Source organism: Musa acuminata, chromosome BXJ3-9 (genome assembly GCF_036884655.1).
Source record: "Musa acuminata AAA Group cultivar baxijiao chromosome BXJ3-9, Cavendish_Baxijiao_AAA, whole genome shotgun sequence".
Lineage (NCBI taxonomy): Eukaryota > Viridiplantae > Streptophyta > Magnoliopsida > Zingiberales > Musaceae > Musa > Musa acuminata.
Genome location: NC_088357.1, coordinates 46,749,600 through 46,766,605, shown reverse-complemented (window position 1 = coordinate 46,766,605; position 17,006 = coordinate 46,749,600). Strand labels below are relative to the sequence as shown.

Here is a 17,006-nt window from a genome sequence, read left to right as displayed (position 1 = left end):
TAGAGTTAAATCAATGATTTAAGTTAGACGAAGTTGATGGCCAATTAGCGCATGTTGTGACAATTTTGTAGAACTATATAACTCACTCAATCTTGTAGCAAAAGACTTTTATGGATAAAAACCTTCTGTGGAGCATATATGGCTTCCACATTTCAGGAATCTTTAATTTTCCTTCCCTTTCTCTCTTTCTTTGTACAATCTTCTTCTGTTGGTTCCCTAAACATGGAATCTAACTCACATGGGTAAGATTTTTAAGTTTAGTCTAAAAATCCACTTTTTACAAGCATGCGGCCCCATTGAGCTTTTGCAATACAGGATGTTTCCCTTTATTGATTTGCTAATGCGGGCACACTCACTGTTTCTATGCCTTCAAGAAAAAAGCTGGGTGAGTAGCAGTTTCATGTAGATGAGATAACATCATTGATTTGAAATATGTGTCCTAATTCTCTCTCTCTCTCTCTCTCTCTCTCTCTCTCTCTACAGATTTTAGACTTTAATCTTCGTTGCATGTTTCATCCTCGTAAAATGGCACACCAAAGAACTTCATCCAAATTGTCAATATAGTAGCTAATGGTAGAGACACATCAACACATGAAAGATTGAATGCATTGCATTGGCATCTAGTAAAAAGGGTCTAAAGGTGTTCTTAGCAAAAGATATTGACATCAAGATTGCTCTGCACAGGCAAATGGCTTGCACATTTCTGGACTCTTGAAATCTTAGAGATGGAATCTGTCTGACACACATGGCCAAGACTTTAATCTGAGTCTAAAAATCCACTTTTTACCAGCATGCGTCCCATTGATCTGTTCCATTACAAGCTGTTACCTCTTTGTTAGCTTTAGCTATGTGCTCATGCGTGCCATTCACCTGCCTGACACTAAAAAACCAGCAGATTTGAATGCTACATTGAGTATCATTTGATTCAAATCTTGTGTCAAGGCGATCTCTTATTTGAAATGAAGAGCAGTCATTATACAGTTGATGACTTTCCTGTAACAGCAGATGTTGCTTCTCAAATGCTTCAACTCTCCATGTTCATATACTCAACTAGTAGAGGAGAAGGTTCTGCCTTTTTGTTCATGTTCCCAATACGATGGATTTGGAAATAACATAATCATGAGCATATCATCTTCATACCTGATGATAGATTCTTGTGCAACTATGACCATCTCAGCTTTTGCAAGCTTTAGCTCCTAATCAATGGCACCTAATAGCTTTTATCAACAGCCCAAGTAGAAAAGCATAAAGATAAACCAAAGATATAAGGAGAGTGGTTAAGAAAGAGAGAGAAAAGTTGCAGGGGTCAGAAACAAAGGAAAAGACCGAGCACTCAAGAGAAAGCAGTCCTAAATTCTCGATCATACAGCACAGGTTTCAACTTCAATCAACTTGAAATGCCTACACATCTTTCCAAATAATAGGATAAGATTCCATGCTACAGATTAAACCTCTTTGCGACAGGTTGTGTGGAATTCGGTTTCGGCAAATGGCCATTGATGCAAAGAACTCTGGTCTGCATTAATCACAAGCGATTTGTGGCCAAGGCATGAAGAAGAGCTCTCTTCGGCAGCTCTTCAAGTATAGGAATTCAGGTGTACAACAACTAATGCATTTCCAAGCAAAGAAAAGCTCTCTTGACTTTGAGGTTTCAGTCATTCTCGTCCTATCCGAGCATTGTCTTGTAGCTAAAAGGATTCACCTCTGAAAAGTGTTCTTTAACTCGAGCGAAGCTTAAAGTGCTTTTAGCTAAAGATAATGACAACATGACAGCTGCTCGAGCATATGGCTTGCACATTTCTGTGTAATCTTCTTCTGTTCCAGCAGTATAACACACATACCTAAGATTCTAATTTCGTTGCAAGTCAGCTTTTACAAGCGTGAAACCCCATTAAGCTATTCTAATACAAGCTCTTGCTTTTGGTAACTTCATTGGCAGTCACCTATTTGTGTTCATGTTCCCAGTCAGGAGGATTTATTTGAGAGCAACATAATTATGAGCATATAAGACTTGTGAGCGATAGATTCTTGAGCCACTATGTTGTATTGGTTTGAGGACTATCAACTTTCTTTAAAGCTTTAGCTCCTACTCAATGCCACTAAGCACCTTTAGCATCAGAGACTGATGGAGAACCCTAAAGACGAGAAAGATAAGGAGTGTGGTTATGAAAGGGATAGAAAGTTGCAGGAATCGAAACTAAAGGAATAAAACAAGCCCACGAGAAAGCTATCATGAAACTTTAATCGGATTCCTAATCATGTGCTGAAGATGCCATCTCCAATGCAAACCAAACAAGAGGTATACAGACAGGTTGACTTCAGATCAATCAAATCTAGACGTGACTCACTCGTTGATGCAAGACACACTTGACACACTGATAATAGAGACCTACAGTACGTAATTGCTGAAAATATTTATATCTGTGGAATAAAAGGAGACGAATTAAATCTGATACAGATATATCATTATTCTATCTAAAGCATTTGAACTCTAATACTATAATTGGTCACTTATTATTGATAGGAGATAAAATTTCTCTAGAAATCTCTCTATTCTTCTGTTGAGAAAAATCCTCTTTCCTCGAATAAGAGAGGGACATGTTAATGTATTTAAGTTTTTTCACTTCATCAATAAAACTTCTTCAATAATTATTTTTATCTTCTATTATTTTCATCATGGTATCAGAGTAATAGGAAAAGCGAAGCTTCGCTCTTGCCTTCAGCCAGCGACTAACGCCGCTGAGAAAAGCAAAGCTTCGCCTTTGCCTTCGATCAGCGACTAACACCACTACAATTAAATTCCTAAGAGGTCGATAGACTTAAGGAGAACGAATGACGGATTTAAGGGGAATAAAAGGACAATCGTAGCAGCAGCAGCGATCTGCTCTTACTCTACTTGGTATCCTTGACAGGAGCATCATCTTCTTACGGGGGCATGATCTAATCTGTATAAATAGGAAAGAGATATGTTAATATATTTATGCTTTTTCACTTCATCAATAAAGCTAATTCAATAATTATTCTTATCTTCTATTATTTTCATCAATTATAATTATTTTTTGACCAAATTTCATCACAACACCATAGTATTCACAACATCATCTCTTTTATCAGTGACTTAGGAGGGGAACAAAAGAAGTCTGGGCCAAAGAATATTGACATTCCCTCGTTGCTGTTCTTTATAATCCTTTACGTTTTGTCTTTGGTCTATTTCTTTCTTATCAACATGATTCCTTTTCACGTGGACCGACTTATAACTCTCATCCTTTTCTCAGCTTTTGTAACGCAGCTAAAATAGCATCCAATTTCCTCGGCCAGCAGCGTTGTATGTCAACAAAGGGCATCCGAGGAGGAGACTAAAGGCTTTGGCTTTGTCTAAAGAAAATACGAGAGGGAAGGGAATAAATGCTTTTTCTTTGTATTTTTCACACAGGTGAGATTGAACGATGGAACAAGGTTTGTTCTTATATGAAGATCTTTAAGTGCAACCCATGATGGATTACTAGTATAGATTATGGCAGGAAAACCTTCTCCTCTTGAGAAGAAGAATGCAGGAGTTTTATGGCCAGTTGGAAGGGTTGAAGCAGGTTGATGGGTGATGCAATTGCCTCGCACAATTGGATACTCGTAATATCAACTTTATGAGTATATAAATATTTTAGATCATTGATCCAAACTCGACTAACTTAGTAGATCAGTAATCCTCAAACTAGATTGCGATAAATTATTCACATAGTTATTATTGGATTATGCCTCCTCATATGTTAAGAATGAGTAAATTGGCCTAAGTGATATGACGAGTGTACTATTATTAATTTAACTTAATTATACTAATAATTTAGATAATTTAAAATTTAAAATTAATTGAAGTTATGTGTTTATGACAAAGCAATCGATCCTTAAATCAGACTAAATAATTAAAGCGAATCAAGTATAGTTAATTGATGAACATATCCTGGATAGATCAACTATGTTGGATCTTCAGTTTAGCTGGTAAATATAACAAGAATGAATGTTCTTACTTTGGGCTACAATGACAAATATAACAAGAATCTTATCACCCATAGAAGACTTTATGGATCATCCAACCTTCTATTTTATGATGTTTAATGTCAATTCTCCTAAAGATAGGGAGGCTATCTCACATTGTAGACGACAACATTACTCTAAATCGTGTATTCTCTCGGTTCTAACATGCTATAACTTTCCTTGCTCCACTTCCAATGACTTTCCATGGTCTCATTGTTCCCAAATCCAACCCCACATAATGTGGATTTTTCTTTTTTTGATTATGTGATCTCTTTTCTAAGATCGATGTAAATAATATTAAAAAATGAGAAATAAAATCCTCGAATTATAATGGGGCTTCATTTACACATAAATATCAAACATTTTAGCAACGAGATGCATTTCTTAGATGCTGTATCAATGAGAATTGAGCTAACTCCATGTTATCTTTCTTGTGAATGAACTAAAGAAGCATTATAAATGAAGCTAGAAAGTTTCAGCAAGTCAGCTGCTATTCGTGTGCACGGACTGGGCTCAAACAAGCATTTCTTCTTCTCCCTCCTCCATCACTCTCACCTTCTCCTTCCCTCGAGGCACGAAAGCAAAACAAAGGAAAAGTAAAAGCAAAGAAAAGCAAAACACAAAGCAGAGTTCTCAGCTGCTCCGTTCCTTTCACTTTAATGCCTTTATCTTCTTTTCTCTCGTTCCATGGACTGTTCCCAATATTCCCATGCTGCCCGATTCCCTCCAATGCCACCCTTCTCTTTCTCTACCCTTTATATAAGCCTTAGACATTGCCCCCTCGTCCTCTACTTTCTACCAACCTTCATCCACAAGGATACAAACACTCGAAGCTTAGTTGGAGGAAGCAGCAGCAGCAGCAACGATTGCAGTGGAAGAAAATGGAGCTGCTATCGCAGATGTGGTCACTCTTGGGCTTACTGACCATCCTCCAAAACATTCTCCCTTCTCAGCTTCTTTCCCTTCTCCATTCCATGTGGCAGTCCCTCCAAGACTCCATCACCCCCTACTCCTACTTCGACGTTCCCGAGTTCCTCGGCTCCTCCGCCGTCGAGCCCAACGACCTCTACCGCCATGTCCACCTCTACCTCCACCAGTCCCTCCTCAGCTCTGCTGCCGCCTCAGTGTCGGCTCCTCCTCGCCTCACCCTCTCTCTCCCTCGCGGTTCCGCCGCCGCTCCCTCGCTCTCCCTCTCCCCTAACCAGTCTCTTGAGGATTCCTTCGCCGGCCACAGGCTCCTCTGGACCCACCAAGCCGACACCCTCCAGGACTCCCTCGAGGAGCGCCGCTCCTTCTCCCTCCGCTTGCCAAAGCGCGCGGCTGCTGCTCTTCTCGGCTCTTACCTTTCCCACCTATCTGACAAGGCCGACCACCTCGAGCGCTCCTCCCGCCCCCGTCGCCTCTACACCAATTCTCCCCGCGGCGGGCCACCGTCGTGGTCCTCTGTTCCCTTCCGTCACCCGGCTACGTTTGCAACGCTCGCTCTCGATCCCCCAGTCAAGACCAGCCTCCTCACCGATCTCGATGCATTCGCGGCGGGCCGCGAGTTCTACCGCCGCACTGGTCGTGCATGGAAGCGCGGGTACCTTCTGCATGGCCCACCGGGCACCGGCAAGTCCTCGCTCATTGCTGCGATAGCCAACCATCTCCGCTACGACGTCTACGACTTGGAGCTGACCCGAGTCTCCCACAACTCAGACCTCCGCTCCTTACTCATCCAAACAAGCAATCGCTCTGTAATCGTCATTGAGGACATCGATTGCTCTCTCGACCTCACTGGCGACCGCCGTGGTACCGCGAAATCCTCTGCAGCAGCTCTTTCTGCCAGCAGGAAAAGAGCAGCAAGAAAGCGACCCCAACCTTCGATCAGCAACGAGAGTTCTGACACCGAAGATGAGAGCTGCGGCAATAGCAATGATGGGAGGGTGACATTGTCAGGGCTGCTGAATTTTATCGACGGCCTGTGGTCATGCTGCGGAGAGGAGAGGGTAATAGTGTTCACGACGAACTATGCGGAAGCAGTCGATCCAGCGCTGCTGCGGCCGGGGAGGATGGACGTGCATGTGAGGCTGGGGGCATGTGGAGCGCATGCAATGAGGGAGCTAGTCGAGCGGTACGTCGGTGCGACGGAGCATGACATGTTAAGAGTGGCGGAGAGTTGTATTCGGGCAGGGGCGGAGATGACACCGGCGGAGGTAGGGGAGGTGCTGTTACGGCACAGGGAGGAGCCAGAGGAGGCAGTGAGGAAAATGGTGGCGGAGCTGCAGGCGAGAGTGGGAAGCAGTGGTGACAGCGGTGGTGGAGGAGGAGGAGAGGAAGAGGAGGAGGGGTCGGCGGCATGGAGCTGGGAGGAATCGCCGGAGAAGGCAAGAGGCAGGAAGAGGAGAGCCGGGTGGGAGAGGAGGGTGAGGTTTCTTAGAAGGCTGAGGAGTTTGACCAAGTCAGATTCAGAAAGCAGGGGAGTATAGTGGAGGAGTACTACTGCTGCTTTTTTAGGTGGACCGAATCCACTTTTCTTCCTTTTAGGAGGGTTCTATTGAGACTTTGGTCCTTCCGTAGCATTAGTGTGAGGCTACCGTCCAACTGTAAGATTTGTGTCATCTTCTGTTGATGTAATTTATGATCGTGATGGTACTAATTTTCCTTTTATCTTCAAAATATCAAATCGCAAGATAAACTCACCTAATTAGAATATATATATATATATATATATATATATATATATATATATATATATATATATATATATATATAATCTGATGAGACTATTATCTTATCTCGTTGCTCTAACTTATAATTTTGGGTTATACTTTCAAAAGTTATATCGATCGTTATACTTTCAAAAGTTATATTAAGATCTCAAGTAAATTATTTAATTATATTCCTTCAATAATTTTTTTTTTTATTTTTAATCTTATGAAAATATTTTTTTTAATATTATATAGATATCTCAATGTTTCACTTTCATAAATATAAAAATTTTAATATAATTTTTAAAAATATAAAAATTAGAATACTAAAGATAACTAATTATATGAGTTAATATATAATTAACCTCTAGGATCCTCCAAATTATACTCATTTCTTGAGCTCAAACTTAAGGAATAAAAGAGTCTTACTCTTTTAATTTCTCTAATTTCATCTTAATATCGAGAGATATATAATTGGTTTCCCTAAAAACTTTATATTTACAACTTTAAGTGGTGGCTAAAAAAAATCAAAAAAATTATAATATAATGGTGGTGCACATTTATATATTTCAAAATTAAGAATTTATTATCTCGAGTTATTTAGTAGATTTTTTAGAATAAATGATAAAGACAATATCTTATAATAAATTATCAATATATTTACCAAGTAGCTGATACATGCTAAAAATATATTAGTTGATATCTCAAACCCTTTATTTTGATAAAAGAGTTTGGTATATTATCATCAATCAATGTTTAAGGTGTTATCTAGTGGATATATTGATAAGTTATCTTTAAAGAAAAATGTTTTTGGGAGATTGGCCGAATGAGATTTTAAACTATGATATGGGGAGGATCCATAGCGGCCGTTTTAATCGGATGTAACGGGTTGCTGTTAACGGCTACGGCGATCCATTCGACCGCAGCTGGCACTCCACGTGGAGTCTCGCGTGGGCACTTCTATGCGTGGTTTCCCGAAGATAACCCCGGCCTGTGGTTGTGGCGGCCTCTGCTGCTTCGCACCCAAGTGTGGTCGAGACGCCAGAGCGGAGGGGGAGAGGAAAGGAGGGAATGGAGTTGGCGAGCAGTTGTAGCGTCTTCCTCTCGGCCGCTCTCCCTCCTGTCTTCTGCAGGAGTCGATGGAGAAGCGGAAGCAGTGGCTTCGCGAGTGGTGGGGGTGAGTTCGTTTCTCTCCCCCTCTAATCGTGGCAGAAGATGCCATTTTTTAATTTCATTAAAAAGGTTTCTTGAGTAAATTTAGGTTGCACGATCTGAGGCATCTTCTTTCTGCAGATTTCTTGTATGTGTTTAGCTGTTAATTTCTTTTGTTTCTGTCGGTGATTTGAGGTATGAAATAGTACTGGGTTTTTTTTCTACGAAGTATAAATTAGTGGAAAGCGATGATGATGACAGGAACGACAATTAACTGTAACTGTCACCCGATAGCGGACTTCTTTTCTTCTTTGCAGAAAATTGGGCACTCTAATTCTGTTTTCTTTTGAGCATACCCAGATGTTGTGAACTTGTGCCTGACCTGAATGATGCAATAATTTGTTCCTTTCTCCTTGAGGAGATTCAGTTGTTTGTGGGCATAAGCCAATGTTTGTTGAGAAACTACTATCATACAAATGCATATGAAAGATGAGTATCTTTATGTGAAACCGTTGTTAAAACATACTAGAATCAGGAAACGAAAACATGAGATAAGTGAGAGGTTTGAATTGGATAACGTGGAAAAGTAGGAAACATGAGTAGAGTACTTGAGCTGTATTATGATAACATCAGTTTGGAAGTGCACTAAATAAACATAACAAGGAGAGGGCCTAAAGTTGCATAGATGAAAGTGATAAAAAATTCTTTAAGAAAGATTGATAATCAACTTGCCTTTCAGTATAAGTGGAAACATAGAATTTGAACTATCAACTTTCAATAAAATCTTTCATGGCTACAGTGTAACTGTATATCCATACACATCACAGTATGTAATGGAAAAAACACTTGACTTGAATTTGGTTTTGCAAGATAAGAATCTGGTTCGACGTTGTACCTTTTCTTTTCACAATCAATTGTACAAGTAACTGGCTTCAAAGCTGTAGTGTTGGTCTTCTATGTTTTTATGTAAAACCACAATGGTTGATTTTGTGTACTTTTTGAAAGTCATCTATCATTTGCTGGTGTTTTTACTGCATTGTCTTCTTAACAAAGTATTCAGTATATTCTTCCATTAAGTTGTTCATACTTGCTGCAGGAAGTACTTGTCACTTATTTCGACATGTGATCGATATATATTATGGGTTCCATTTATTTCAATTTTAAATAATAGATCTTTACAGCATCCAAAGTGCTTCATGCTTTTGCATGTCAAAACTAACTAATCCAATGACAGCTAAATTTCATGTCAGCTCCAATTTGGAGGAAGAAGCTATGAAGCACAATGACCCTGAATCTTCATCAGGCAAAATTAACATGAAGGTTAGATCTAGTGCTTTTTTTTGGAGCTCTTTAAAACTTAAATTCTTGACTATGAGTGTGTATATATATATATATATATTCACATTTGTCTTTCACTAAACTTTTCTTTCTTCTGCTAGGGTTTTTCTGTGCACAGAAGTATTGCATCTATAAGCTTCTTTTTTTCCTTCTTTTGTTGCCGAGGCATAAGATTACTATTGAATTCAATGTGAACTGAGCATGCATACATGACCTTTAGACTACTTTTTCAAATTTTAATCCCTTTCTGCACTTGATTGTGAATTCTAAAGATGACACATTACAGTATGTTACCAGAGACTGCTATCCTGTGACTACAATGGGTTTGGCACCAACGTATAGTTAATTTCTGGTTCCACAAATATGGAATCAACTTGAAATAGCTTTTTAATAAATGCCTAACCATGTGCAAAGTAAATATTTGGATATCACTTATTGTATTTATGCAGTTGTATATAACTATTATCATTGTTTACAAGAGCTCTCGCACTAGGAACTATTGGTATTCTAGATTCATATTGATGAAAAGATGCATCATTGCTCCTCAATTTAGGTTAAGGTTTGTTAATATAAGTGTTGCACTCAAACATGACACAGAAACTCCTTGATGAACCATGAAGGAGCTGTGTAAAACACAATCCAGAGCAAGTCAAAAATCAACTAATGACTTGTTGGTCTATTGCTTAGAAGAAACTTATGTTGCTGATACATAAAATATGCTTCCATGGATAAGGTTAGTTGGTGGGAGGATTTCATTATTACTGCATCCTGTGTAGCTCCCAACTTCATTACAATCGTAACAGAAGTGGTGTTCCAGAAAGGCTTATTGGACCTTTTATGCACCAACAGGGGAGTCAATTTGTGCTTTGTGGAGTGAAATAAAAGAAATTTTAAATTTCCCAAAGCCCGATTAGTAAGAAGCACAAATCTTATATACAAAGATCAAGTAAAAGATCTAGGAGATGCAAGATTTATACTAGCTCAGAAAACTTGACTGCATCCATTGTTAGGCTCCTCTGCTCTTTAAAGTAACCTGTTCATTAAGATTTCTTCCATTGGTGAAGATCAAACAAATTGTATCCCTATCTCTAGAGTAAATTCTACATTCATTCTTTTGCATTTTGCCAAGATCAAGAACATTACCTGGTTCCTTTTTCCAGGTTAGAGATAAAAAATTTTCCTGCACTTTTCAAATTAGACGTAGCTTGTCTCTTTCCAATATCAGAGAGAAACTTGTCAGTTTTCCAGGGTCAAATCTTCTCTTTTACAGACCTAGATAGAATTTTTCTCTTCGGTACACCAGTATGTACCGAAGAAGAGTCGTTAATGGAGGAAGAGGAAGGAAGAAGAAGGAAGAAGAGAAGGCGGTGTAGGAGGAATGAGGAGGAATAGGAAGAAAGAAGAGGAGGTGGTGAAGAAAGAGGAGGCGGTGGAGGAAGAGGAGGAAGAGGACTGCACCTAAATGGCAGCCTAGTGCATGACAGAGGGTGACTATGCACGATGAGGCTCTTGTGACTAGGGCTGGATCACGAGCATGAGTAGGAGGATATGCAATTGTTTGTTTTTATATATATAGCCGGACTAGACAGCTCAAAATGGGTTCAGTCCATGTACCAGTTCACACCTGGACCAGTACGTCCAGGCAAAAGGGAGTTCCGTGTGCTCAACTCAATACAACTTACTTAATATTCTACACAAGCTAGATGTACAAGCTTATAACTAACTTGTTTAAGGAGGTAGAAAGACCACTTAAATAATATGGCAGATGATGCTCAAGAGTCTCTCTATCAAGGTTTTAAGTATCATTTGAGACCCATATCGGTCCTTCATCAGTTTGACTCCTGCAAGCTAGGTAGTCAATGATATTTGTTGATTGTGTCCTGATCAATCTCCTGGGATCTCTACTGTACCTCTTCTTCGACTCCCTCAAGAATGAAACAAGATGGACCTGTGATTCTCCTGTTAGGCTCTTCAGTGCACATACCGAATCAATCATTGGATTTGAGTCATCATTACAGAAGTCTAGATCAAATAGATCTATGTCAGTTTCCTCAGTTTCTTTGTCCAATTCATGGCAACACTATCTGAAATGCATGTTATAGTTAACACTTAACAAGACAAGTTTTTCCAATAGTTTATAAGAAAGCTGGTTACGAACTTTTGTATGCGTCAAGGTGAATTTCAACCACTTATGCTGACAACCGCTGGATGATATAGTTTGTGATAGGACCCTTATTGTTATTGTGAGCTATCATGGGCCAATTGCTGAAATAGCTTCAGGATCATCTATGTACTATTATTTTGTCTCATTAGATGTACAGAAATATACATTACTATAATAGATACTCTTATGATTATGCCTTATTTGTTTAAAAGATGTTTAAAATTTCGATAACCTTCTAAATCTTCTTGTTTTGTAATATGACCATGTTAATGTCTTACTTTCTCATGCAGGAAACTAAGTCACTGCCTTCAAGACGTAAATGCCTTACTTGTTTATGTGCATCTCTAGCAGTAATAAATATCTCTGGTCCTTCATTCTATGCACCCACTGGACTTGCCTCAGAGAAGATGGAGGGCTCCTCTAGTAAATTAAAATCTGTATGTCGAAATTGTGCTGGAAGTGGCGTAGTATTATGTGAGACATCTTCCTTTCTTATATTTTTTTCCTGTGTTCTAATTAAGTTGTTCAAGTGGTTCTACCTTATATATATTTCTGTTTCAATACTACCTATCAGCTTTATGAAATCAAAGTTTTATATTATTAGATGTAAGAGGTAAATGTGGAATCCTTAGGTTTTTCACACTGATATTTTCAGGTTTCGATAATTGAAATTAGTAATTAGGTATTTCACCAGGTCTTGAGATTCAAATGAAAACATGCAAGAAGCCTTGGCAGTTTATTACACGAATGGTGAGTTTTGATGAAATAAATTCACTTCCTACTCTCTGGTTGATCCAATGACACTAAGATGGGTTTTGTGGTTAGGTCTGAACAGCAGAAAGCTGTCCAGTAAGAATTGTATTGATACACATTATGTTTTCTTTTGATATATCAAGAAAGCTGTATAAGGTCAGGTCTTTATAGAAACATCATTTCTGCTGTTTAATTATAAAAGAGCTCCTGTAGGATAACTTTTAGCGGAATGAGGTGTTGCATATTGTGATGGAGAGATTGAAGCATAGAAAATATAACTAGCAAGAAAGGAAGGTCTGTGATGTGTCAGTAAAAGAACCCCTTCTGTTGTAATAGTAATACAGCTTACAATTTTTACACTTGACTAAACTAAAGTCATCTTACAGTTAAGATCTCCCTAAAATACCCCATCATGTAATTTAACTGGAGTTTTATACTAATAGGACTGTTTAGGTACTGAAAACGGAGACAGATGTCCAGACAGTTATGAATTTCTTAATAGAAGCATTTAGAACATAGACCCTGACTCATCTTTAGTAAACAAAACATGATCTGCTAAAGACTCCAACCATATCTGACCAGCCCTATAACTGAACTCAAGTAGACAAATTGGCCCATAATAAAACTGACAATAAGATGCAACTTTAATGTCAGTTGATGTAGCTAATCAGGCCTCATGTTAAAGAAAGGATTAAAAAAATCAGTAGGCCAGTATGTATCAACTTGTATTTACATTTCCAATCAGGTTCCTGTACATGCACCATGCAATTTTGCCTGGTCCCTTACTATTGGCTAGAATTACCATATTGTCATGCTGCTCGGTTTAAATGGTTAAATCCAGGGTTATCAGGGCTTAACCACATAATATCCTTATAATCTTATTGTTCTTTTTGTTTAATAGCTTTTGATAGTTGTGTTTTTCTTTTTTTCTTTTTGCTTCCCTCCCACACACTTCCTTTGCCTTCAATATGCTCCTCCTTCTGTACCTTTTCCCTCTCTTAGGGAAAATGTCAAACACTGGATTTCTCTCCTATATGTGAGATTCCATACCCGAGACAAAAAAAGAACCTAATATTTTCTATGAAAACTTGAATACATAAATCTTCAGTTAAAAAACCGTGTTACTTTTTCCATAGACTTTGTAAATTGTTGCACAAACAATGTCTGCTTTTATAAGTTATTGTTTTTATTCTTTTTAAGTGCAAGACAACTACAATGCTGTCTTAGATATGAGTTTATGCAACATAAGATTTTGCTTGAGTTGACTTTGTGCCAGAATTAGTCCATTGGTATTTCAAGTTGAGCCATGTGAGGTTTAGAATTAAACAAACTTGGATTAAGTCTGGATATAAATCATGTTACTTCCTTTTTGAAATTTAGTTGGATTTTCAATACTTGATGATTGTAGAAGTCACATAAGATCTCAGATAAGCTATAGTTTGGTCATACAACCTTGTCACACACTATTATTCAGCTAATGTAGTTTTCTTAATGAAGTTAATTTTGTTTCCTGTGTGGACATCGGTTATTGCCAAATATGTACTTTGAAGGAGAGAGAGGGTTCCTCACATTCTTAAGAGTACTAATCAATGTAGCAACTTAATAGTTTATATTGTAGGGGAGATCCATCCAGATAACAAATTATGCATGTCAACAGCCGACGATGTTCGAGTGGATTTACTTCTTTAGGCTGCATATCTCTAGCTTTTTTTTTTTGTAATTTCCTCTTAATGCTTTGTCTTTTGTTTCTCCTAATTGTGGAACAATCTTTTCTAAAATATGTTGTTTGAACCTTTTATCTTATTATTTCAGTTTCAACCAAATTTATTGGTAGCCTGTTGGACTATCTATTGGTTGATATTCTAGTTACATTTTAAATGTGATATTAGTGTAAACAGGTCATTTCAAATGATAGGAATTCAATTGTAGTATGAAGCAGTAAAAATCTAAACATGGCATCAGGAACTGGTAATTGTGATTTATAAGATAAATGTGGCATGCTTGGATGGTATAAGGAGCAAGGGCTTCCACAGCATGTGTACATGATATTAAGCTCTCCCACTTCTGAATATAGGCACTGGTTCAGAATCTTCTGTTCCAAGGATAGGTATCCTTACCTTCAATTTGAATTCAAGTTGATCAGATTGTCTGTGAAGAGTTTAAATGACTCCCTCACTGTGAAATGGATAGCAAACTGTTGCAATCACAAGCTCACGAGAAGCTAGATGATGGATCACATATGTCATATTCCCTTGTTGATTTGTGGTTTCGCAAGAGATAAGCCACTCTAGCATGGAATCTTCAATTTGAGGCAAAGAGGTCACAGTTTATGATAACACACATGCTCACAAGTTATTTCCGCATTGAATGAACCCATACACATGAAATACTAAATTGGTGCATTCCATTCAAAATGCAACATGTAAATGACAACATTTGGAAATATTCAAGGACTGATTCCATAGGACTTTTTCTGATAAATATCTTCTCTTGCTTTGACTTAGGTGACATGTGTGGCGGCACAGGAAAATGGAAAGCACTCAACCGAAAGCGAGCAAAGGATGTATATGAGTTTACTGAGTGCCCAAATTGTTATGGTGTGTCTTTGGTATTTTGTATAATAAATTTTGTTTGTAGTTTTATGAGCCTTTGTCAGATATTCCGCATGTCTTTTTAAGTGTGCTTCATTAAGTGTTTGGGCAATTTGTGTCTTCGTTTTTGGCTACATTAAGAGGTATAGTACTTAGTTTTCTTTTATCTGTCAAATTCCTCTGTCAGTTTAATCATCTCTCTTCCCACGATCACTGTGCTGGGTGCCAATGAATGGAACTGTACAGATATGGTTACACAAAAGGAAAAGTCCAGTCATTGCTTATGCAAAATATTCAGTATGTACAGAATCCACACTTGCAAACCTCTTTGGCATGCAGAGGTAGAGTGTTTGGAATCTAGGAGTAGGTTTAGTCCAGCAAAAGGATTTTCACATAGTCCACATATAGAGTTTTACCAGGACACAATCAATACATATCCACAGTGTAAAGCATGGTGCACCATTTATAATTTAGATTGACCAAGTAATCCTGTTTTGTAATTTTTTATGTTTCTCACTATTAAATCTGACCACGTGTGGCTTGTTACTTGTCTGGATTTGTTAATTGTTTAACACTTTTACATAATAGATATTAGATAAAATGTTCACTTGTATTATACAAAGTATGCAATACCGTACCGGTGTTTCGAGGTTGGCTCGGTACGGTATGGTACCATGTACTGAGCGGTACACTAAGACATACCGAGCAGAACACCTAATTTTAAATATTTTTTCTCTCTACTGTAGCACTGTAGCACTATAACACGTTCCATCCGGTAGCGAGCGGTCCGCGTATCGGTATACCGTCGAATCGGTATGTACCGCCCGTACCGGACGGTGGTACCATTCGAAATTACATACCATGGTATCATGTTCTACTGGCACAGAAATATATAAGTTAAATTCTTCTATGGTCTTGCTTCAGATTTCTATTTAAGTTTCTATATATTGTTGACGTTACCCATTCTCAATCGGTTTTGAAGCTTTATATGGTAGTTTTGCTCATCCTGTCACACTTAATTGTATCTGCATGAATTCTATACTTATATTTTGAATTTTGATGAGGTACCAACAAAAGAAGCTTGTGATTCAGCATGCAACTATAAACTTGTGATGAACTTCTGCTAGCATTCCTCATTTATCTAAATTCTAAATGTTTATAGTTTAGGTCATAAATTGTTATGTGCATTTGTTATTATTAAACATTTGCTCCTTTAGCCATCATTGAAAATTGAAGTCTCTGATGGACTCAATGGTTCTCGTTCACCTACAAGATGCCCTTGTATTTATTTATTTATTTATTTGTCAGCTTCATTTTGTTCTGGAAAATCGACCTCATGCATGAACTTTGGAACATGTCCTTCATTTTTATTGTTAAAAGGATTTACCACTTTATTAAATTTTAAATTTAGACTCATTGAGTAGAATGTTATACATGATGGTTCAGGTCGTGGAAAGCTGGTCTGCCCAGTTTGTCTTGGCACGGGCTTGCCCAACAACAAGGGGCTTCTTCGGCGACCAGAGGCACGAAAGTTGCTAGAGAAGATGTATAATGGCAGGCTGTTGCCCACATCTTGACTACTGTTCCAGGCATGTTCGACAGCTTGCAGTTTATTGCCCATATTTCTTATTTGTAGCAGAACTACATGTTTGATTACATGATCTAGCATTCCAACCAAAGCAATGGTTATATGGATTCTTTTGTGGAGCTTATGAGCATACCTACAAGGTTGATTGTTAACTTCAATCAACCTGTTGATGGAAAAAGGATGCACACAACAAGAAGTTAGTATAGTCTGGATTTTTCACAAATGCTTCAGTGCTGATTTAGAAAAGAATATTTCCTTAATGTATATACCAGATCACATATGTTTGTGCAGAAGCATATTTTGAGCTCAACTGGTAAAAAGGTCTAATGTATTCCTATTTCTGGGTCAATGGTGATTCATGCTTGAGAGACATGTGAGCATATATACTATGCACCAACTTGCTTTTTTGCTACGAATATTCATTTGTTTCTTATTATTTCCGAAACTACTACAATAAAACTTCGGAGTTGTGGATTCGATTATAGCATTTCCTATCATTTTTACTACTTGTATTTTGATACTCCACCCTCTTACCAATGACTCATGTAATGTGTTCTCATGTACCAAGTGGAAATGGCACCCACCCATGACATAATTAATACTTTGTTAGGTTTAATCAGCATTACTTGAAATTTTAGAGATTTTGGAGCTTACAATAAGTCATTTTTAAAGATAAGATTCATACAGATGTTTTTTATTTT

General features: G+C 38.0%; 2 protein-coding genes across 3 annotated transcripts; both read left to right on the top strand.

Annotated features, from left to right (window-relative positions):
* The first annotated feature begins 4,833 nt into the window (after positions 1-4,833).
* On the top strand, positions 4,834-6,677 carry LOC103999190 (AAA-ATPase At4g30250-like). The gene has a single exon (XM_009420858.3). The coding sequence runs from the start codon at positions 4,911-4,913 to the stop codon at positions 6,495-6,497; it is 1,587 nt and encodes a 528-aa protein (XP_009419133.2). The 5' UTR covers positions 4,834-4,910; the 3' UTR covers positions 6,498-6,677.
* Positions 6,678-7,716: 1,039 nt separating this feature from the next.
* On the top strand, positions 7,717-16,677 carry LOC135650190 (protein PHOTOSYSTEM I ASSEMBLY 2, chloroplastic-like). 2 transcript variants are annotated; one of them, XM_065169399.1, is made up of 5 exons: positions 7,717-7,896; positions 9,122-9,191; positions 11,664-11,847; positions 14,631-14,723; positions 16,164-16,677. In XM_065169399.1, exons 1-5 carry the CDS (start codon positions 7,859-7,861, stop codon positions 16,292-16,294), a joined length of 516 nt encoding a protein of 171 aa, XP_065025471.1. In that variant the 5' UTR covers positions 7,717-7,858; the 3' UTR covers positions 16,295-16,677. The 2 variants fall into 2 exon arrangements, with proteins under 2 accessions (XP_065025471.1, XP_065025470.1); XM_065169398.1 differs by having other exon boundaries at positions 7,720-7,896; positions 9,106-9,191.
* Positions 16,678-17,006: the final 329 nt, after the last annotated feature.

Bases quoted from the DNA above. Each gene is read 5' to 3' on its own strand.
- LOC103999190 (XM_009420858.3), top strand. From the start codon at position 4,911: ATGGAGCTGCTATCGCAGATGTGGTCACTCTTGGGCTTACTGACCATC.
- LOC135650190 (XM_065169398.1), top strand. From the start codon at position 7,791: ATGGAGTTGGCGAGCAGTTGTAGCGTCTTCCTCTCGGCCGCTCTCCCT. The intron at 9,192-11,663 runs GTTAGATCTAGT...TTTCTCATGCAG, and splicing joins CAGGCAAAATTAACATGAAG to GAAACTAAGTCACTGCCTTC. The intron at 11,848-14,630 runs GTGAGACATCTT...GCTTTGACTTAG, and splicing joins TGGAAGTGGCGTAGTATTAT to GTGACATGTGTGGCGGCACA.